Genomic DNA, 23,695 nt, shown 5'->3' on the forward strand with positions numbered 1-23,695 from the left:
AGCTTACTCAAAAATAAAGGCTTATGGTATAAGCAAATGCATTATACATATAACCTTAACTTATAGCATTGCAAATGCATCGCTGTAATGATGTGCTGTGTCCCCAGGGGTTATGGCATCTATCATTCATGCTTTTGATGGCCTTGACCTTGATGCGGAGGATAAGTTTATTGCAGGCTATGTAGTGTAATAGTCCTCTAAAAGTATAATAATGTGTTCTAAACCATCATAAAGTTTACACATAGTGGATGAATCAGAATTTGCAATAAGCTGTAGTGATTTTTTTGAAAGCTGTTTTGCCATTTAAACAACTTTTAATTTATTGGAGAATACAGCTTCCCAAACAAGCATGTTCTGCAGGAGTAGCCTTGCTGTCTTACTTCCATCTCTTCCTTTTAAATTCCCCTCAAGGGTGTACTAAAAAGCAGGGCTTTACTTAAGGAAAATATAATAATAATAAAACTGTGTATGCATTTGCAGAATATTCGGAGGGTGAATCACTTTTCTATATCATCAGCCCAAGAGATGTGGTCGTGGCTAAAGAGCGGGACCAAGATGACCACATTGACTGGCTTCTTGAAAAGAAGAAATACGAAGTAATTTTTACAACATTCTTTCCTTCAGGCTTTCCTGGTTTGGAGGTTGGGGTGGGATTATGAACTTTCCTAGGTCGTCTGGATTGCGTGGGTTTTGTTCCTACAGTCATTGACTAGATGCTTGTAAAGGGTAGGAGTTGACTACACATCTCTGTCTCTCTGGAGAGTTTGTCTTCCTGTTGAAACAACTGGTTTGAATTGCACCCAAGTGAGGCAGCTGAATTAGATGCTGTGAATACTGCTCTCAGCATCAGATATGAAATGTATTAGCTGTCACTGAAAATTATTAAAGCTGGTTTTTGGCTTTAAAGCAGCAGAACAGTTAACTTATGAGGTGTGTGGTTATTTTTTTAGATTTATTCCGACTAAAGAGGGAAGAGAAATGGACTTGGTGGGGGATATTAGATTTTTCCCATTCTATATCGCTTCCGCTATAGAATGAAAAGGTTGCATTGGGGTACTGTGCATTGCTCTGTGTTTCTTACCTTCAGTGTGAAGCTTTTAAAAGCAAAATAATATGGGCTTGGACTGTAGGTATTGGTGCCAAAAGTAGTTTTACTCACAAAAAAAGCAGGACCGTTGTTAAAACACAAGGGTATACAGCACCCTTGGAAAACAGCTCAGCATTTGTTTGCATAAATATTGGTGTGTTTAAGCATGTATGTCTAAATACTTAAGACAATAATAAATTCTTACAGACAATATCAACATGCAGCCAGTGTTCTGGATTCTAATGTCTTGCAGTTAATGACTTAGAACTCGTGTTATGGTGCATAAAGTAACTTGCAAATTCTTATTTATTTGCTATTTGTTGGATGCCTATTATAAGAAAAAAAAAAAAGTGGGAAAGCCATTCAGTATGTATTCCTTTTGTTAATGCAATCATTATATTCCTCATGCATATTTGTTTAAATCCTTGTGGATGCTTTTGCATCTGAATAGCAAACTCATACGATGAGTGCAGTTTTGCAGTTTATGTAAATCGCAGCATTTTGTCCCTGAAGACTCCAGTAATTTGCAAGTGACAGCTGTGTTTGTGCCTTTGTGAAAGCCATCCAAGGTAGTAGATAGCTTGTGTGTTATGATGGAAGTTAAAGGTCTCATTTTGTTTGTAAAAGTGCCAGCTTTGTTTCTGTACATTTGAAAGAAGTAGAGGAACAGCAAATGAGATTGAAACATGAATCAGTCTGAGTGGAGAAGACTTTTGGGCTGGGGAAGTGAAAGGCAGCCTTCCCCCACCCCCTTTCCTGATGAGTTCTTTCACAGGTTTTGGTAGCAAAGGGTTCTTGCTTGAAAATGATCCAATGCGATTGCATTGTCGGTTTCGTTGTAATCTTGCGATTTGATCCTAATATAGTAATGTGGAGTGAACCCAGATGGAAACAAAACTAGTTTTCTCTTTGGCTGACTGCTTTTGTTTGAGTATGAATTGAAAGCTGTTCATCCAACCATGGCATTAAAAATTCTAGTGCTTCAAACACCCTGCTCTGAAAAATAGTTGATTTATGCAGTTCTAGAGCTTTCTGTATTGAAAGATTGTGTATTTGACTAGTATCTCTGTTTTCTACTTTTTGAATATAGGAAGCTTTGATGGCAGCTGAGATCAGTCAGAAAACCATAAAAAAGCACAAGATTTTGGTAAGTCTCAAAACTTCAATTCAAAACAAAATATCTGATTTTTATAGAATACTGTGAAATGCTACAAATATATTTCCTGTTCTGTATTGCACCAGACAATAGCTGTTAGGCATGCTCCAACTAGCATTCAATTTCTTGGTTTCAGCTGCAGAACAGAAATGCTAGTGTGTGAAACACGAAAGGATCTAGATTTTATGAAGGTGCTATTGACATTAAAAAGAAGAGGATTGTACTTCTCTGATTGCTGGTGGAAATTTTGGTTGCTTTTATTTCTGTGTTAAATTTGCCGCTGTTTCAAGTAACACACAGTGTTAAAATATTAGAGATTGGGTGGGGGATGACATATTTCTCTTTAGTTTTTCTATATACATGTGACAGGGTTTTGGCAGAAGTTTAAAAGGTGCAATTGAAAGACCTTTTAAATGCTATTGAAATTCAGCTGCAGTTTCACATTTAGGTCTCTTACGTTACTTTGCAATTGTCATTATTTTACACAGTTCAGCTCCTTTTCTCCTGTATAGTTATTTCCCGTGTTTGTAGTCACTTCACAGAGCAACAAAGAGCATAGATGTTTAAGACAAAAGGGAGGAATAATGTAATAGCCACAAAAGCATCGTTAATATTGCCTGTTTGTTTGTTTGTTTAAATTGACCTCATTGTGGACACATTGGTATTTAGCTGCTCTGTGGCCCTTGCAAAAGATGTAAAGAATTCTCAAAGGAGGTCCTGAAAATACATTAGGAGAAAAAGGGGGGGGAAAAAAAAAGGCTTTTCTCTTGGTTTGCAGAAATTTGCTCTATTAAGATGAGATTCATTGTGAGTATATACAGGCAGAGCTGTTGAGTGTATGAGCTCTAATGCAAAACCCATGGAATGTGTTGAGGGGAAAAATGTTGCCATCAAGCCTTAAGTGAAGGATTAGTGGTAACAGGGATTTAAAATAACTCATGTTCTCACTGACCAGCACTGATCACACCAATGACATCACACTCACACCAGCTGTCAAGTCTGGTGGGCTTGGGGACTTGTTAGGTTGTAGTAATGCTCATTGTCCACCTGCACCTCTTGAGCAGGATGCAGGGGTCCTATACAACCACTGATCCTTTCCTTATTCTGTCTTCTCTGCCCACTGGGGAGCAAGAGGCTGACAGAAATCATCCTTCTTGAGAACAGTGAAATTGAAAATACAAATGTGGTTCCTGTAGTGGAATGAAATCCTAAAATCTGGTGTACATGCATGATTTTTTTTTTTAGACTTTGTAGTAGATTGACCAATTGAAGTTGCTTGATATCTCTGTTCATATTCTGCTCCGTTCTGTCCTGTCCATTGTATTGATCAAAAAAATTATGTTGTGCCTCAGAAGACCCAAATGTTTATTTTTGTAGGAAAAGGGACTTCTTTTTCATGGTACAGCTCTCTTTTTTTGTTGTTGTTTTTGTTTGTTTGTTTGTTTGCTTATTTGTTTAGGTTTTTTGTTTTGTTTTGGATTGTTTGTTTTTCTGGAAACAATGTTCTTTCAGCAGTGTGATTCTTAAGTTATGCTGTGGCTGCGCTGGGCTGTGTTACCTTCACACCAGTGAAGGAATGGCTGTTTCGTCAAAGTTTTAATATATTAAACACCTAGCAGAAAAATTGTGTGATAAACTCTTGAGAAGGACAATTTAGTATGTAATAATACGTAATAATATTGCAGCACTAGGATTTATGTTCTCAAGCAAAATTTTTCTTCCCTGCAAACTTTGCATTGGCAAAGAAAGTGTCTCATACAATGGCTGGTGGGTTTTTTTTCTTTTTGAGATAACGATAGCAAGCACTGAGTGATCAGCTGTGTGTTTTGAACAATCCTTAATATGTAGACGTGGCATGGTCATCTCAGCATCAATAAGGTTATGAGAATTATTTAAAAGAGCATCTTAATTTGAACCCATGAGTGGTCTAGGCAAGTATTTTGTCTTGTCTGTTCTGTGGACCATACATCTAAAGGAGAACTCAGGGTATCCACTCAGGGCCTGGTGCTAGGCATAATAACAGTGCATACTGCTGGAATGATGGCTGCTGTGGCAATCTTTTATAACTGATTCTTTATTTTTATTCCCTTTAGGACATTGGCTTAGCCTATATAAATCACCTAGTGGAGAAAGGAGAGTATGACCTGGCCGCTCGGTAACTTCTTATTAAAAATTTTCTTTGCTGATTAAAGTGTGTCTGTGTGTGGTTTAAAAAAAAAAGCAAAAACAAATTATTGATTCTGAAGTATTTTGTAATGTTAATCTTCTGTGTGTTCTGGAGTTTCTGAAGTTTCAAAACATGCAGATATATTACTGTGCTCTATTTTTTCTTGCCTGTAGAGACCCAAAAGTTATTGTAAGCTTTCTAAAGTTTAACTAGAATTGAGACATACATATTTTTGAAGGCCAGCCTTGATTTTTTTCAAAGTCACACAAGATTTTCAAAACCAAGGTTTTCTTTGGACGTTGATAATCTAGGTTTCTTAGTGTATCATTACATGCAAGAACATCAGAAAACAATTTGTGGTTATGTGGATCTAAACAAAAATGTAAAATATGAGGATTTGAAGTAAAGATCAGAAATGACCTATGGTTTGTGTTTTCATATATGTGTAAGTGTAAGTATATCTTTATAAGTGCTTGGGTTTTCTCATCTGAGACTTAAAAACTTGACTCATAAAGCTAATATGGCCCTAATCAATAAGGGTGAATGCATACTAAGCAGTTAAGTCCTCTTGGATGCAACGAAGCTGATCTGAAAGGAGGAGTACCTGGCATACTTTGCTTGAAGCAATGGTTGCCAAAACAAGTCACCTTTGAAAGTGTCTTCATAGGGAGAAGAAAGAAGAAAGGAATCCTTGCAGTAATGCTGTCAAATTTGTATCATTCTATGTACCTACTTTCGTTCTCTTTCCTTTCATCTTCCTTCCAGAAAGTGCCAGAAAATTCTTGGCAAAAACACAGAACTCTGGGAATTTGAAGTTTACAAGTTTAAAGAAATAGGTCAGCTTAAGGTAAGTTAATTTCTGTCTCTGCACTCGTGTAATTGGCATGCTGTATTTCCCACGTTTTGACAAAGTGTCTAAAGATCGCATTTAATGCTCCTAGGGTGATGGCAGGACACAACGCTGCCTTTGAAATTCCTGCCCCAGATCTCTAGTTGCACAGTTGTCTTTCAGATTGATGTGTGTATGTTAAGAAGCCTCAAAATGGGGTTGGAGGAACAGCATGTCCAGGTACTCGGCTATTTTGTTGCCAGCCCCCAAGAGCCACCCCAAAGGCAAAGATGCTTGCAAAGATGCTCAGAGTTGGTTACATCTTTACTATTTACTTTTCACTCCCAGTATGTCCTGAAAAATTCTACCCCAACTCTTAAGGAAAACAGCCTTTCCTGAAAATCGAAGTCCCTTACAGCAGAGCCTCGGCTTTAAATGTCAAAGAACAGTTAAATTGCAAAGCAACAGGGAGAACCTATGCTGTCTGTTAGAAATGGTGGCAAGAAAGAGGAGCAGTCTGCCCTATCTTGTGTTTTCCCTGGTTGCAAGCCAGCTACCATAGTGGTACAGGTTTAATGTGAGATTCTCAGTTAATAAATTGCCCAGGACTTAAGGCTACAGAGCTGTCACTGCCAAACCAGTAGAAAACATTATGTGCACTCCCTTTGGTAACGCATGTGCGTTTATTTCTGAATTTTATGTCTTCCTATTCAAACTCAATGAGCCAAAAAGGACATATTATTAAGATCTCACAGCATGCAGTCCCTTGCTGGTTTTGAGCTGTTTAATTATGTTCAAAGAGCGAAAGTGTTTCAGCATTACAATTTTCAAAAATGTCTGGCTTTTGTTTTAGAGCCACACCAGAGCAAGAACAGTATTGCCTGTTGTATGAGTTCTTAGTGGTTCAGTGCACTCTTTCCCAGCTTGGAAGATGAAATCTCATGTTTCTGTCTCTTTATTTCAATCCAATAAAGGACCTGAGTGCACATACAGGTGAAATTTTGATACAGTGCTTCTTAATCCTTTTGGCTTTGTTTTTTGGGTTTTTTTTTTAGATGCAAGTGTCTCAAATGGGTGTTTTTCTTGTCTCCACTTATATCATCCAGCAGACTGTAAAATATAAAAATATTTGCAGGTTTGCTTCAAAAACATCTCTGCTAAATTACTGCCTTTCTAAACAGTTGGTTATTTTCGGCCCCTTGAAAGCAGACTTAGAAAAACATAAGATGCAGTCCATTACATTATTCAGCTTCAAGTGGCAGTTCTAGAAGATGCCTTTCTTATTTTACTATTTCAATCACATGTAGCTTATCCCTAGTTCCTAAGGATAACTTAATTCATCCTTTATAATATTCAGGTAAGCCAGATCTAAATGGAGTGGTTCTTGAAATGCTTGGGGTCACTTGTATGCTATTTGGAATTTTTACCTATTTACCCAATCAGTGGGTATAAAACAGTAATGTAACTGGGCTGTAATGGCTTTAAGCCCTGATGAAGAGACTCTCTTTGAGATTTGGAGACAAATTGCATTTCAAAAATGAATTTTCTTAACTAATTTGGACTGCATGTCAACAGTTGCCTGAAATCTGACGTTTCCAATGTAACACGATTTGCCAATTACTAAGGTGGCACTGAAAGTAAAGGTTTAAACTTTCCTTCCTGTAGAGGAGCTAATTAGTGATACCCTAATGTCAAAGCCTGTGGGGTGGGTATCTTGTTTGTTTGCTTGTGAGTTTAGGGGGTTTTTGGATGTTCTGTACTGAAGGTCCTGTTTCGCTACCAGAGGCTGTGTTTTGGTATCTTGATGTCTCTCATGTCTTTGAATGTCCTTTAGTAAACTTTATGGCAGTTTCAAGATTTTAGAGCCTTGCAATTATCTGCTCCTCTCCTCCAGAAATGGTGGCTTGAAGGAGTTACATGCTCGTGCCCAAGTGACTTTGGTGTAAAATCCAATGTCCCAGCTCAAACGGCTGAGAAAAGTGCATTCAAAGGAAGATGCTGAACTCTGTGAGTGCTGGCCATTGTGGCATGAGGGACATGCTCAATTCTGTTGACTCTGCTATGGCAGGATTATCAGATAGTGGCAGCAATGCTTTGATGACCAAAACGTTGGACATGAAAGACTTCACCTGACTGTGCTGGGCATAGCAAAGAGCAGCATTATCCACACAGCCTCTTTCATCTCATAGGTATCCTCTGAGGAATAAATAATTTTGATTTGGGCTTATTGGTGAGATGTCTTATGCTATCTCATGTCAACTTTTATATGGGCTTTCTGTATATACCCCTTCCTTATACCTATTGATCAAAAGTCTGAAAGCAGGTCCTGAGAAAAAAACAAGGGAAGAAAATATTTCTGTGTATAATACTCTTTTTTTAATTTAAAGTCACTTTCACCACATGGTTCATGAATTGATACAAAGACATCCTGATTCTGGAGTGGTTTTGTCTGACCTCACTCCTTAACTACTGCTTAAAAATTGCATAGGAAGAGTTTGTAACTTCCAACACAGGTACTAGTTCATATTCATACCCTGGCTTAAAAATAACTTGGGTGCTTTCTCAGGCTTTGCTGAGCAGCTGAGGCAAACTGCAGGAGGCAGTTGTGCTTTTCCTTCAGAGCAGTGGAACTTGGGGCAGGAGAGATGTGCCCCCCATGGCAGCCTGGCCCCCGCTGCTCAGCAAAGCCAGAGGCTTGTCATTTAGGAGGTGCCAAGAAGGTAGAAAGTGGGTTTGGAAACAGCTGTTGGAGAATGTCCTCTGCCTCCAGAAAGTCTCCAGCTGATGCCTGGCTTGCTTTCTTTATGGTCGAAAGAGGCTTTTTTTGTTATGAGGGGGTCAGGAATATGATTCCTCAGGGCAGTTGGCAAGACTCTGCTCTGAGTTAGCTATTAAATTCTGTGACAGACAACGGGAGCTGATGTTGGCAGCATGCTGCATTTCAAAGACTGGCCAAGCCTCAAATACGTGGGGAGAGAAGAGGTCTCCTGTGAGCAATGAACTTTTAATTTTTGCAAAGTTATTAACAGTGCATTTTTAATTTGTCTTTTATTTTTACCTCCTTTTTCACCTAGGGGCTTTCATGAAATATGTAACTTAGGCAATTGTTTTGCTTTAAATACTAGGGGAATTTGTTTTGAATAGTAATTGCTGTCTGTAAAACTGCAAAAACACTTATGTAGTGAGATGTTATTTCTTCTGCTTTGTTGAAGCAACTTGAGTAACAAAATGCTACTGCACCATGTGCCATTAGTGTGCGACAGGCAACATCTCTGAGTGTTTGGAGGAATTTCATCAGTGTTGGGCCTTCGGCTACAAACCCCAAAGTCCCAACACAGCTGGTAGCAGTAGGGTTTATTTTGGTGGGTTGTAATAACCTTGGCCTCTAGTTGCATGGAATAATAGTGCTAATAAGATGCTGTGCTGAAACTCCAGGGTATGAGGTGATTCATTCTGGCAGATTTTTGTCGCCTGCCAGAATGTAGTTCCATAACACCTCCTCTAGAGCAACAGATCACACGCCTTCACCTTTTCTGTGGAGAGATGTATTCTCAAATTAATTTTCATTTGGGTATGTAAAAATAGCTGGCAAAAGAGAACTCTTCATAAAATGCAGTGACCTAACAGTAGGTCATAAATCAAAAGTACACATTTTTTGGGTGATGAATGCTTATATGTTTTTACAAGATGTAAGACCAAGGCTAGACAGAATGGATTTTGAAAACTTTCTTCTTCTGAGGAGTCTTTTGTGGGTTTTATATTCTTAATGACTAATAAATATTTACATGTCTAAGTGCAATGGCTGATACTTCCATTCTAAATACTATCTTACCACACCTTTCTAATGAAAATTCTTTCAGATAAGTAATGCCATTCCAATGTGTACAATCCTTTAGGATAATACTTACAGATATGAATAAAAAGCACTTATAGCGTTTACCATAGTAGCCATAGCCATACCAGCGTTAGCCATATTTTGCATGTAGCTTTGGAATTATTTTGTTTCATAACAATTCTTTTTTCTGTCATCAGTGTACTAGGATGTTACATGTCATTCCCTTTCTAACCAGAATGTTACATGTCATTCCCTTTCTAATGCTTCGTTCTCTTTGTTCCTATAGGCAATTAGTCGTTACTTGCCCAGACGTGATCCAATTTTGAAACCTCTGATCTACGAAATGGTCCTACATGAGTTTTTGGAGAGTGACTATGAGGTACTGCAGCCTGGCTTGTGCACATGTAATAGCTATTGCCAGCAAAACACACTCAGCAATGCAGCACTCCGATAGCAAATGCTCTGTTGTATTCAAACAGATTATCAATGGGCAATTCAATGTTAATGAAAAGATTAAAAAGATTAATTCTGGTTTAGACTTTAAGAGAATAAGGGGAATGTTTTTCAGAGCATGCAAATACTGTGACATTGGTTACTTATTATAAATACTACTATATGTAGTTTGTTTAACGTAGCACAAGTGGTTGAGGGGGTGCACAAAGCATCCAGTATCTGAAAGAGACTCAGCTTCATGAATCTTAATAACGTTGCCCTAAGAAGGAAAATCTGTGTTCTGCACTGTGCACATCTGTGGGCACGTGAGAGTGGCTTAGAGGTGAAACACAGCAGGTATCATCTCAGAGGCTTAGCTGAAGCTTTGATGTTTTGAAATGTTCCTTAGGCAGTTTTTTCTGTTTCTGTTACAATCTCTTACACTTTTAGGGGTTTGCAACCCTGATAAAAGAGTGGCCTGGAGATCTCTACAACAACACAATCATAGTTCAAGCTGTAGTGGATCACCTGAAGAAAGATCCACAGAACAGGACTTTGCTACGAACACTTGCAGAATTGTGAGTACACTTTTAAACTCCTATGACAAAAAGTAAGCTTGAATTATACTATAGTTTATAAATATTTATCTAACTCTCTTAACAGAAATACCTGTTTTGCTGCAGCAGTCTACAAGGCATCAGCTTTCTCTGCTCTCCACTCTGCTGATTGCACAGCTTAGAATTATTTTCTCTTCCTTATGAAGTGTATGCGGAGTATGAAAAAAAGCAGTTTAGTATAAGACTGGATTTGCTACTCTTCTTTCCAAAACAAACAGCTACTCTTTGTGCTGTCACGGGAAGCCTCTTTTGTGAAGTGTGCATTTCAGAATTACCCACGGAAAAATAAAATAGCATTTTTCCCCCTCTGTTTCAAAAGCAGTATATTTAGGTTTACTGCGTGGCAGGAAAATGTGCCAAAACTGATGTGATTCTAGGCTACTTCATACATGCATAAAACTCTTTGGTTTTCTCAGCCTGATTCCCATGTTAAGTTCTTTTCATACTGCTTCTTTGTAAAAGAAGCTACTACTATTGCTATGTTACAGTTTGTCTCAAAGTTTTAAGAGACCAATGGTTTTTAGCTCTGAAGTGAATTCCAATTAGTTTCCAAATATAGAAAAGGCAGCATTTTGTGTGGCTTCCTCTTAGGTTTGAAACGGGAAAATGAAAATGCAGAGAACCACAGGTCAGAACACAAATGCAGTGACTGATGTAAACAGAATTTAAATTAACGTTGCCCAGTGTTATTTTCCCTCAACAAAAGAGAATCACAGTAAACAGTCATATATTCATCAAACCAAGTAGCATCCTAGCGAGCTTTCCATCCTAGAGTATATTTCTATTTTCATTCATAGTTGATTTTCCTACACTTAGGTATGTAAGATCACATACATTACAACATTGTTTTTTATCAGGTATACTTACGACCAACGCTATGGAAGAGCCCTAGAAATTTACCTAACGCTAAGGCACAAAGATGTCTTCCAGTTAATCCACAAGCACAATCTTTTCAGTTCTATCAAAGACAAAATTGTTCTGCTCATGGATTTTGATTCAGAGGTATGATGATCTTAATTATTTTTATATTCACTTTCCACTGGAGATATTTTAACAGATTAAAAACAAATGAGCTAAAGGTAGCGTTGATTCAGAGAGAGGGTTTGCTGTGTCTGAATACGTTCTGAGATAAGAAGATATTTGCCTAGACTGCAAAATAATTGACCCAAAGATTAATTTTTTCCTTTGTGTTTTCATTTGAGTGCCAGATCCGAGATCATTGTTCTGATTCTCAGGTAGACCTTCACCATTATGTTTTTCTGCATTTCTAATCAAATGTTATTAATAAACAAAGGAAAGGAAGCAGAGAATTTCTTGTGAGGCATATGTTAAGTGTACTTGCCACTTTTCTTTCTCTTCAGTCAATTAATTTGCTTCTGAAAGCTTGCAAGGTTCTTAACCTGGATTCCAAAAATCAAGAAGTGTGCATTTTGTGCTGAATTTAATATTCTTTCTTCCCAGCTAGATAAAAACTCAGTAAACTAGTTTTGTTATGATCCTTGAGGAAAGAATCTGTATGATCCCTGGGGGGAAAAGGAGTGGATCTGCTCTTTCAGTGCAGTGGTTATCTAAGCACTAAAGCTAAGATTTGGAGCCATCTATACCAAAGATTATCATCATTGGTATGGCCATTCTGAACTACATGAAAAAATAATGTATAATTCTGTTTTATTAGACTAAATTATATGAAGAATCTGTGATTTTTTTGGTGTTTTTTGGATGTGAAGCAAAGTTTCTTCTTGTAAGAGGAAGCAGAGCTGGAACACCAGTGGCCACTCTGCTTACATGGTCTTGTCCGCTTGTGTTACAGTATTGGTGTGCAGATAGTTTGGAGGAATCCAACTGTAAGGCAAGTTGAGTCATGTGTTTCCTATACAGCCATCACCCTGCAGTTCTCTTTTGCAATGGGACAAATAGCATTTCTACATATTTTGGCAGTGACCTTTGATCCTTGATTCAGTAGGCATACTTCAACTGCATAGTATTGATTGCTGTTAGTGTGGAAACTTAAGGGAAGTATTCTGGAAGAATACATGATGTGTTCTTCTGTAATGCCGTGCTGTTGGGGAATGCTGATGTTATACAAACTGCTCTCTGAATTACTGTTGCTGAAAAGAGTAGTTCTGCAATATCCATCTGATATCCATCAGTGAACAAGCACAATGCAAAACAGAGTGTGAGAATATGTGTGTACCTGTTTCTTAACTGGGTTCTCTTTATTTTAGAAAGCAGTAGACATGCTTTTGGATAACGAAGATAAAATTTCCGTGAGTATAACAAGTTCATGGCATGGCAGTCCAATGCTTGCTTGTATTACTCGTCCTTTTTTCAGTCATGTAAATGTGCTGTTCGTCACAGGTTTGCTAATGTGTTGGGTTTTGTTTGTTCTCTTTCAGATTGACAGAGTCGTTGAAGAATTAGAAAACAGGCCTGAGCTACAGCATGTGGTAAATATTTCTGTATTCTGTTGGTTTCAAGTTGAGCTGAATAAACTCTTTGCTGGGCACATGTATTACAGATGTGGCTCTCTTGTCAAAGTACACATCACTGAAATGTCATAAATTATCAGATCCAAAGTGGCTACTTCCACTAATCCAATTTTTATTATGGTCACAGCATTTTTTACAATAATAAAATAATTTTTAAGTGTGTACCTCTGAGAAATTGATAACATACTACTTACTTGTTAACATACCATGAGGTACTCCATATGACATTGCAGACGCTTGTCTTCTTTCGTAAATTACTTCTTGCTTGTATCCCTCTTCTTTCCCTACACAAAAATGGGGTTGGATGGTAGGTGCAACTCCGAAGCACATTTTGCTGATCCATAGAGACAGTGAACTGCTTGTCTTTCTTGAGTTGTAACTTTTCTACGCTACAGGATTGTTCTTGTTTGTGCAGAATTACAATATCACTGTAAGGCTGTGACCCCACATTGCTATTCCAAAAGCACCTCTTCGGTGTGAACACGCTGTTGTTGGAATATGTAACACGTAACTGTGGGCTTGGGCTGTATTAGGGGGGGAAGTTTCTCTTGCTGCAGTGTACAGGTGGGGCTCAGGGCATTGATCTGGTGGAGAGCAGGTTTATGTGTTAGAGATCTGATTATAGGAAGCAGCTCTATGAAATGTGCAGCCTGCAGCCCAAGAGCTTTGCAAAGATGACTGACTGGCTGACTGGTTGTCAGTTTATGGAAGGGATGCATCAGTTTCAAAGTGTAAAAGCCCCTGGAATAAAAGTGACTCTCCAGATCATTCTAAAGGTTTTTCTGTGCTCATCTAGAGAGAAGGAACTTTGCCCTGATATCTGTAATTTAAGGTGCTTTGGCTAAAACATTTCATGTGGTGAGTATTTGATCTATAGTTACCTGTAATGGTCCAGCATATCCAGATGACCAAAATGCTTCACTTGACATATTTGTCCAAAGTTTTCTGTAAAATTCAAAATCCAGTAGTTTCATTAAAGGTTAAAGGACATTTTCTTAACTGTTCCTGAAAACCTGTTTTATAGAGCTAGTTTTGGAGATTGCTGTGATGAGGGTAGTTTAGAAAAAAATAAGATTAGTCTGTTGAATCACAGTTTAATCTCCATGCCTTTTAATGTGTGTTAGCACATTTCTGAAGCAATTAAGAGCGGTTCTTTATTAGCAGAAAACAAATAATGTTGCCTAAATGGTTTTTGAGTTCTGATTCTCTTGTTTGATTCCTAGTACTTGCACAAACTTTTCAAGAGAGACCACCATAAAGGCCAACGATATCATGAGAAACAGATTAGCCTTTATGCAGAATACGATCGTCCAAATTTACTACCATTTCTCAGAGACAGCACGCACTGTCCGCTGGAGAAGGTAAGCCCTCAAAATCTAAGCACAGATCCTCAATTTTCATTTCTGTAGCTTGTAGTGTTATGAATTTGTAACTGTGTCTGGTACTGCCCTCTACTGCCAAAAGGAGTTTGCTACCATCACCTGCAGAAGTTTGATTTGCAGACCTTGCTGACAGCTGAGACCTTCCTCTGTCAGCTCACAGGGCAGGAACCAGCAGGGATTTTTGGTGCAGAAGTTCTGGATTTGCACTTGGCATTTACCTACAGCATAGCTACATATCAGTGCCTGGCCTGACTGGGCAGCGGGTTGTGGTTGCAGGAAATCTACCATCATTTTGCCAAGTCTAGGGTGAGTCAGTGTTAGATCTTGAAAAACTAGTAGCTGTAACTGGAGTTTTTCTAGCTTTGTATTTGAAGGTCCTAACTTGCTCTCAGATAATATACACAATGTAAGAGTCACTGAACTAGCAGAGTTAAAAGTATTTTGTCTTTGTACTTCCTCTAGTAAAAATGGATTTTACAGAGTACCATGTTTACACCTTCTTTAATCTTTTTACATTTTCCTTCCTTGCTCGCTCTTGTCAAATTATAAAAGTAAATAAATAAAGTTAAGGGCAGTTTTATTTTTGTTTTGTTGGGGTTTTTATTGGTTTTTGTTTTGTTTTTCCCTGCTTGAATTAAAGAGAATCAAATGGAAATTTAAATTTTCCCTCTTTAGTTGGGTCAGTGTTTTATTATTTGTATTTGTTGCTGTTATTGGCCAAGCAGAGCAGATTTTGTGAAAGGATACCTCTCTGAGTGCCTCTATAATGATGACACAAGTGGAGTAGTTTTGAATGCAATATTGAATATTACATTTTATATGGTTGACATGCTGAAGAGAATGAGTACTGTTCCTGGTACCTCTCTTGTTTTCCATGCTTTTGTTAACTTTACTGTGCAACATCAGGAGACATGGAAAATAGTGTGTTAGAATTGCAGACTTGGTCTTTGTTGAAACTCTCTCAAAAAACTAGGTAGTCTCAGTGATCTTCTTAGGCAATGAGCCTGAGAGCTTTCCAGCCAGGGACTTCTGTCTGCAGTGTTGGAGTATTTGTTTTTAACTCTCTGATTCTTAGTTTCTGCCTTACGTATTGCTAGTGTGATGATGGTTTTATGTATAACACCTTACCTGCATTTTTTCTTTCCTTTTGGTACAAGTTAGTTATTGCTGATCCAGCCACCTATCTTCAGTGGTGGATGGTGCAGAAAAGTGCTGTGTGTAAATGGTGCGAGCACATTGCTGGCACTGCTTTGCTGAAGTTATAGGCTGTGAGCAAGGATATGTCAGAGACCCATAAGCCTTTGGAGGTGTGGTGCCACCATCACCAAAGTGAGAGGAAGATGGTAGAAAAAGTGTCATTCTGACCTTTATGTTTAAATGGTAATATATTTCAGTAAGAAGCTAAGGAAGAAAGATACCAACACTGTGTACAACTCTGTTAAATTTACTGTCACTGCTAATTCTGTAATTATACTTCTTAGCATACATATCGTGTAGTAACAGTTTTTGCCACATACAAATCTTTGTTCGAAGGAAATAAAAAGGGTACCAAGAATTTCCCAGTTACCAATATTTTCAGTTCTTATTAAGCAGACTCTAGTGCAGTGTATAAATTGCAAAAAAAACATGATATTTGAACAAATGCTTATTATTCATGCTTATTATTGCTTTAAAGCAATTATAAACCCAGCAAGTAGCAATAATTTGTGTTCTCTGAAAATAAGCCAGTGTCATTGAAGTAGAGCTTGGAAAATGTTTTATAAAATGAACTGAAAGAGAAGTATCAATGTTCCTTGTTTTCCTCTAGAGGGAGCATGACAGTCAATAAACGTGCAGTATCCAGAAATACTGAGTACCTGATACTTTGTAGTTTAACTTTCAAGTGGAAAGAAAAAAGGCTGTCAGATGTGTTTATAGCTTATTAGTGTTATTCATACCCTCATTCCCCTGAAGGATCTGGTTCGTAATTCACTTACTCATGCCCTCAAATTCGTTTTCTGTATCTCTAATCTTCATAGTAACCCATCTCAAATAATTTGAGAATGGAAGGAAAAGCTAATTCCTACCTACATCTTTAGCTGTAGCTATATCTTATGCATTTATAGTTTTGATTTTCAAGTCTGGAAGTCTTTGTTGGTGAATGGTTGTCTTCACAAGAATGCCATGAATCTTGATTTTGCTTTCTGCTTTCAAACTGGAAATAGACCTGACATTATTTATGGCATACCAGCCCCGCCAATTTTGTGTTACTAAAAACTTGCTGGTAATCATTTTGGTCATTGTGCTTAGTGTTTGTCAACTACAGACAGATTCAGTAACTGCTCATGGTATTTAGCCCTCAGGTTTTTAATTCAAATTCACAAGAAATGTTTCCTCCTTATTCTTCTGTATTTGGGTTGGATTATTTTTGGATTTTCTTCTTGGAGGTCACGGATACAAAATATAGAGGCACTTTTGGCCTCCCAAAGCCATTTGGGTTACCTTGAGGAGATCTACAGGCTTGTATTGTGCATGAATGTCAAGTAGACCTGCAGCATGAGAGACTTCATAAATCCATCCACAGGAAGCAAGTCTTGACAGTAGATAATCTTAATGCTTTTGGATTAACCAACTTCTGGAAGCAGAAGAAAGATGTTGCCAGTAGATTCAAAGTTTGAGGTTGGCATAGTCTTATATAAAAAAAAAGTACCATGGACTTTCTCTTCTTAATTAATGCCAGAGAACCTGACAGTGCATATTAAGGGTATTGCGTATTCCTGTCAAATTGAGTAATGCAACTTCATGGAAAAGTATCTTTACACCTCTTTCAGCATCTATGATAAATAAAATATCATGTTACATGGTTCCCTGTATTCTCTTTCCCTCCTCCTTTCCCTTGAATTCAAGGCTCTTGAGATCTGTCAACAGAGGAACTTCGTAGAAGAAACAGTCTATCTTCTGAGTAAGTAACACTCAGTGTGATAAATTACAACATGCTTTTAATATTGTCAAAGTTTATGCTGGGAAAATGTATTGTCCAATATAATTTGACATGCTTTCCCAAAGACAAAGTTGGTATACAGTCAGTAGTACTAAATAACCTCATTTAGAAAATAAAATAAAAAAAAAAAAACTGGAGTATTCATTTGATGTCCCAACTCCATATATTGTGTTATTGCCTTTCTGATTTGGTGTTTTTCTGGGGTTTTGGAGCTACTGGGGGTCTCTGGGAAACAGGTTGGGGCAAGGGGAGTATTTTTGAGACAGTCTCCAAGAGAAGAGTAATACTGTCAGTTTGAGGAGAGGGGAGAAATTCTGATTACATCTCAGAAGCTTAATGTTGTCTTTTGCTGAGGTAGAAGATTATGTTACATCTTTCTCTTTCCACCCCCCATCCCCCCCGCCTTTTTTTGGAGTAAAATTAAATTAGCTCCCTCAGCAGTCCAAAGAATTTACTTCTGAATGGGAGGCATTGTAAGACTAAGATTTTTATGGATGTTTACATATTAGTCATAAACAAAATGGGAAGTGTTTTTTAATGTTTGGTTTAGTAAAAAAAGTGTTTTGTGGACCACTTGAGGCAAAGTGGGATTTACTCATAGGTTTACTGAAATAATAGTTCTGTGTTTTCTGCTATTTCTTCCTCTTCCTGTAATTCTCCATGGATGTAAACTGCATTATACTTACTGCAAATTAAGAGTGTCCCTGTAGGCTTTTAAAGAGCATATTTCATGTCGTAGTATGCATGCATACACATGCACACACTCCCCCTTACATTAGATGTTGCTGCAGTTCAGAGCCCCTAATATGACTCCACACATCCTTCAGAAAGACTCCAGGTCCTAGTCCAGCAGAGTTCTCCAAGTGTTCAGGTTACACTGATTGCTCTGGGATTTGCATTCATACATCAGATTAGATGAGATTTGGTCTTGGTTGAGCTAGTCTGGGGCAACTTCACACTTAAAAAATTCATAGTGAAAGAGCTTCTTAAAGCACTGGGCATTGATAAGCATTAGGATTTGTAGTCTCTCTACTTATTTTTTCCTTCTAGGCAGAATGGGTAATAGCCGGAGTGCCTTGAAGATGATAATGGAAGAATTGCAAGATGTAGATAAAGCTATTGAATTTGCCAAGGAACAAGATGATGCAGAGCTTTGGGAAGACCTCATTTTGTATTCTATCGACAAACCACGTAAGCAGGATAGTTTCTCAGAAGCCTTGCATATGTGTTTTTTTTGTGCAATGCTATTGCAATTAAAGGATTGAATTATCCACGTGCATGTTAGAGGAAGTGTTTATGGATGGCCAGGGAAGTGTCCTGGTTTGTAGAACACAACACAGCTGTCCTACTGTGCATAAAAACTTCCAGTAAGGCAGCATGTGGGCATGCTACAGAATGAGTGCTTAGGGATTTACCATTTGACTAAGCTCTGCATAGTTATGCCCTTAATGACAAATTAAGGGGAGAATGGTGCTTTTAATTTAGCAGAATGAGACTTTATTTTTAGACAGCCTGAAAACACAGGCTGCAGGCTTGATGAGGATGTTGTGTAGTATGTTTATGGCAGCTGCTTCCATTTGAAATTCTGAAAATAAAGAACCTGCACCTTTCTGCACCTCAGTAGAATAACAGATTTGTTTTGTTTCTGTGGAAGAATCTCTAATAATGTAAGATCTCTCATAATGAGTGTATTTTGTCTTTCATCCATTGTATGAATAGTGAGTCAAGTTTGAAGTTTAGATGGAAATGGAAACTGCCAGAATTTCATAAGCAACATCAGTTTTGTTTAGGAGACGGATTCAGAGGAGTTCATATGACTGAGAAAATAGAATTATTTTACTTATGTGCTCCATTGGTTTTGCAACCTCTTACGGGGCTTTAAATCAAGGCTTTGAAGTCTCTCTTGGGATCTCTTTTCCAAAGGATTGAATGTCTTGTAGAATTAGTGCCGGAATGCATATCTTTTCATCTCATGGCCACTAATTCTGACAGGAAGAAGCAACCAAAATCTGTCAGTCCTGCATAAGAATGGCATTCTCAGGTTACCCATAGTTAAATGCAGTTCATTGCTAAAAGTACTGCTACACTGCTACAGTGATATCTTTAAAGCAAAAGGGATTCAAAGCCTATAGAATTCTCGCAGTTCCATCTGCCCACATGCAGAGCAACTCCAGTGATATTTCTCCAGTTTGGGTATTGAAGAAAAAACGCAGCCTTGAGGCTCATCCTTCTATTGTTTCATTTAGCCAGGTGCAATTCAAAAACCAGATACTTCTCTTACATCACTCTCACCAATGTTTAGAAGCACTTTCGATTTAGGTTACGTGCTTGAAAAATTGTTTTTATACCCTGGAAATGAAATAGTCACATACTGCAGTTAATTTTCTGGCTCTGTTTTCATGAGTGCCCTTTTTATTGAATTGAAATCCATTATTTACTTGTGGCTTTGTGCTGGATACTCTGTTACCCCTTTTCTGCATGCCCTAGAAGTTCTATGAATTGCCAGACTGTATCTTCCTCTCTTACCCAAAGGCCTGTACTCAAGAAAATACAGCTTCAAGAAATATACAAAGGCGATATGAAAGAGGCTTAGTGTTACCTCTTAGTAGAGAACTGTCAGAGAATCAGCCAAAGTCTGAACCTTGTCACCAAAGCATCCTTTAATCAGGTATTTCGCTGCAGTTTTTCTTAATTCTTTGCCTCTTGGTTTTCACAGCTTTTATTACTGGTTTGTTGAACAATATTGGAACGCATGTGGATCCCATTCTTCTGATCCACCGCATTAAGGAAGGCATGGAGATTCCTAACTTGAGAGACTCACTAGTGAAAATTCTTCAGGACTACAACTTGCAGGTAAATGTTGTGTTCTTCCTGTGATACTCATTTTCAGAGAGACAGCAAAACCACTTTGCTACTGAACAGCACCAGAAATGGCTATCATGAAGGTTTGTTCATTTTGTTCAGACATCTGTCATTGACATTGCGGGTTAGTACAAAAGGATGACAGAAAGGTTAGAAATTTGTCAAGATTAATAGTCTCTTCTCTTGATGGCTTCTACCACTTCTAAATCTCTTCCATGCTGTCATAAGCCTGGTGGGTAAGTAGAACTGGAAGGACCTTGGGTGATTCAGACTATTTTATACTGTTTAACAGTCCAATATTGAAAAGTCTCATGACCAGTGTTTTTCATTCTTTTTCATGTATGAGGAGGCAGAACACAACATGCCCTCACTAAAATATTCACCAGGTATTAGAGCCGTATGTTTGTGGTTGTCAGGAGGACGGGACCAGACTCCTTTCAGTGGTGCCCAATGATAGGATGAGGGGCAATGGGCACACACTGATGCATAGGAGGTTCCAGCTAAACATTAGGAGAAACTTCTTTACTTTGAGGGTGCCAGAGCACTGGAACAGGCTGTCCAGAGAGGTTGTGGAGTCTCCTTCTCTGGAGACATTCAAAACCTGCCTGGACACATTCCTGTGCAAACTACTCTAGGCCTTAGCAGGTGGGTCGGACTAGGTGATCTCCTGAGGTCCCCTCCAACCCCAAATATTCTGTGATTCTGTGATGTTAAGTGTCATACAAACTAAAGGAAGATGAGCTTTTAAAATTAATTTCTTGTCTGTTGTGCAGAATTTGTTGATGTCTGTGCATTAAAAAAAAAAAGACTGCTCATTGGATTATGGGAGTTCTTATCCCAGTATAATTATACACATATATGCAGTTCTCTACCTGACAGGTTTCTGAGGCATGTTAGTAAGAACTTTCAAAGACTGTACCCTTCAGTGTTCCCAAAAGTAACAACAGAGAGAGTTGCATTGCATATTTGATATCTCCCTGCTACCAAAGGACTCCCAAACTTGATTTCTCTGTGATGCTGCTCTGCACCTTTCTACTGAAAGATGCAAGGATATAGAGCAGTTTGAATACTTCTAGTATTACTATGCAGAGTCCAAGAAAACATAGCCTAATAAGCAGCTAAAACTCGAATTTTCTGAAGTTCATAAACATTTGTTTCCCATCTACTGTTAGTCTTTGGACATCTTGAGCAAATAGATGGGCTTGATGTTTTTCAGTAAGGTCATAGTTGGTCTCTTACCAGGCCAAGTAGAGCCTTCAATGATGTCAGAAGGCCTTCTAAGAAGGCAGGGTTTAAGCCTTTCCAAGGCTTTTCCATTATTTTATTACTGTATGGGCTTTAGATTATGACTTTCACTATTACAAAGAAGCATTTTACATGTCGTCTTCTTCTGACACTCGTTATGTACAAGGAGCTATCCCAGATAAACGGATACATGTTTGCATATAATTCATATTCTAACATTACTTCCAGTTTTTAATTGACTTTATGAGATAATAATATCCTTTCAAAGTGATACTAGCTAAATAGCATGCTACGTTTGATTAGTTGCATGTTAATGCTGCTGCTGTCAGTACCCTGCTGCTTGTGGTGCTGATCCTCCTGTTCTTGCGTTCTGTTGAAATCAAAATGTAATTTTTGGTGCATCTGCAGACAGACTGAGAAAGTCTTCTGTGCATACCTGCAACTTTACATGTATGCAAAGTATATTGTGTGGCTTCAGACAAAGCTGATTACATAGTTTGGTCACATTTTGGGGAGAGAAGGATCTCTGTCTCCAAATACCTTTTAACAAAATTACTTTGGGATTGAAAGGATATATTTAACCTTCAGAGTGATATATAGAATTATTTGCTGTTAGCATTGAAGTGCTTCATGGATTTCAATTGAATTCATGTTGAAGTAGATTTGGATAGCTTGAGGGCTAAAATTACCATCTCATAGGAATAATAGAAATTAGGAAGCTTAGTGTAATTTGCACTTAGCTTACTTGTACGATAGCAAAAAAAAATATAGTCAAAAAAGAGTGGGATTATTTCTCTTTAGAGAAATGTAAGCTAGAGTTTAGGATAAAGCTGCTCCTGAAGTGTTACAGGCAGTGTTAAAGTGTATCATTTATGACTAGACAGTGTGTCTACACTAAAATTTAGCGCTGTGATTGCAACTCTTGCACACTCACCTAGGCAGCCTTAGATTGGCAAGCTCAATGTTTTTATAGCAGGACTTTCTGCATTCAGCATGTGCTTCACGGTATGGCTGGGACTTCAAGTAAACGTCTAAACAGCCTCTTACTGCTCAGAGCAATTCTGCCCTGGTTTCATAGTTACTGCTGCCTCATTAGCTGTTTTAAAGCTAGCTTTAGCGTGTTGGTATGATTGATGCCTGGTGACAGCTTCACATCGTGTTGTGTAGGTTCATGGTGAGAAGTCCGTATCTTTTATTGTGGCCTGGCACAACTCTTTGGATTTTGGTAAAAACTTCTTGATTTGTATCACCTAATGTACCAGGTGTTTTGAACTCATACAGCAATCCAAGTGTAATTGGCTAGGACTTTCTATAATTTAGTCTATTTGTATCTTGAGCTCTGTATGCACATAAGTTTTATTGTTCCCATTTTCAAAGGCAAAAAAAGAAAATCTTGTGCCACGATCCACAAAGGAGGCACGTAAGTCAAGTTAGAACCTGTTGCTTGGCTTACAAGTCACAAGTCACTGCCTAAAACACACACTTTGGTGATCTTTTCATAACGTTGGGTCCCCAAAAGGTATTACAATTGTGCCATTATTTTATTTAATTGTGGCCTCCTTTTGCCAGCCCTGATAAGATTGTTTTGTGCTTATGTAAGTATGCAACTGCAAATTTCCTATTATGCTCCTCGATTTCCATAGCAGTAAACTTTACATTAGATGTGATTTGAAATACGGGTAGGAGCTAAAAGCAGTGCCTTCGGCAGACTTTGTCTTTTTGAAAACAATTCTTCACATCCCAGCAAAACCAAGTGAATCAAATTGAGTGGCTGCCAAAGCGTGCCATATGTCTTACAGTGTGCATTAGAGAATCCAACAAGGAAGTCTGTTAAGGCAACGGAATTTGTTGTAATTTTTTTTGATCTGGGATCTTCCCTGAATAGTTTTAAGGTTTTATTAATGTTGGGATATTTCTGACCGGTTGCTTCACTTTAACCAATTACTGCCCATTAGATGAACTGCTGCAACTGTTGTATGGGCTTCTCTAAGCTCACCTCAATTCTAAAGTAATGTGTTTAACTTACTCCTTTGAAAATGAATTAATATCTGTTTGCTGCCAACCAACCAGTCATGACACTAAGGTAGGTTTAGGTATTCTGTTCAGTAAAAATAAGGTGTTGATTACATGAGACCTTGTTCTCAAGCTACAACTTAATTTAAGTACTTCTAATTTACTTTTGCTTTGGGGTTATGGCTCTGCTTTACAAGCAGGGATCTATTAAGCTGCCCTATTCTTCAAGAATACCCTTTTAAAAAAAATTTGCAGTTCTTCCCTGAACTTTAAGCTGCACAGACACTTCAATATTTTCCTAAGCCAGAAAATATTTAAGTATTCATTGAAGTGGATTCTGAATTAGGATTAAAACTCCCAAGTGATTATTGTTGGTTGGTTTTTCCCTCCTGAGGATCATTTATTGCAGTGTTTTTTCTTTGTCATCATCTGAGTTAGTGTATTAAAACCATAGCAGATAATTAAGTGACACTGTGATGAAAGTTTATTTACTGCTGAAATAATAGTGATTTTAGTGTTTAGATATAGTAACATTCTTAGGCAATAAAGTTATGGAGACATAAACAACACGGTTATAGCTGTCTGAATTTTAGAAGCAGTA

At 38.0% G+C, this 23,695-nt stretch overlaps 1 protein-coding gene across 1 annotated transcript in view; it reads left to right on the forward strand.

Annotated features, from left to right (window-relative positions):
• VPS41 (VPS41 subunit of HOPS complex) overlaps positions 1–23,695 on the forward strand; it is a 107,273-nt gene that overhangs the window by 72,642 nt on the left and 10,936 nt on the right. The window contains exons 13-25 of the mRNA XM_065052012.1: positions 481–596; positions 2,178–2,234; positions 4,337–4,398; positions 5,176–5,257; positions 9,361–9,453; positions 9,957–10,084; positions 10,981–11,125; positions 12,349–12,390; positions 12,520–12,570; positions 13,836–13,973; positions 16,881–16,935; positions 18,025–18,165; positions 19,691–19,827. Of these exons, the coding sequence (XP_064908084.1) occupies positions 481–596; positions 2,178–2,234; positions 4,337–4,398; positions 5,176–5,257; positions 9,361–9,453; positions 9,957–10,084; positions 10,981–11,125; positions 12,349–12,390; positions 12,520–12,570; positions 13,836–13,973; positions 16,881–16,935; positions 18,025–18,165; positions 19,691–19,827 (1,247 nt within the window). The remainder of the gene's footprint in view (positions 1–480; positions 597–2,177; positions 2,235–4,336; positions 4,399–5,175; positions 5,258–9,360; positions 9,454–9,956; positions 10,085–10,980; positions 11,126–12,348; positions 12,391–12,519; positions 12,571–13,835; positions 13,974–16,880; positions 16,936–18,024; positions 18,166–19,690; positions 19,828–23,695) is intronic.

This window comes from Columba livia, chromosome 2 (assembly GCF_036013475.1).
Source record: "Columba livia isolate bColLiv1 breed racing homer chromosome 2, bColLiv1.pat.W.v2, whole genome shotgun sequence".
Lineage (NCBI taxonomy): Eukaryota > Metazoa > Chordata > Aves > Columbiformes > Columbidae > Columba > Columba livia.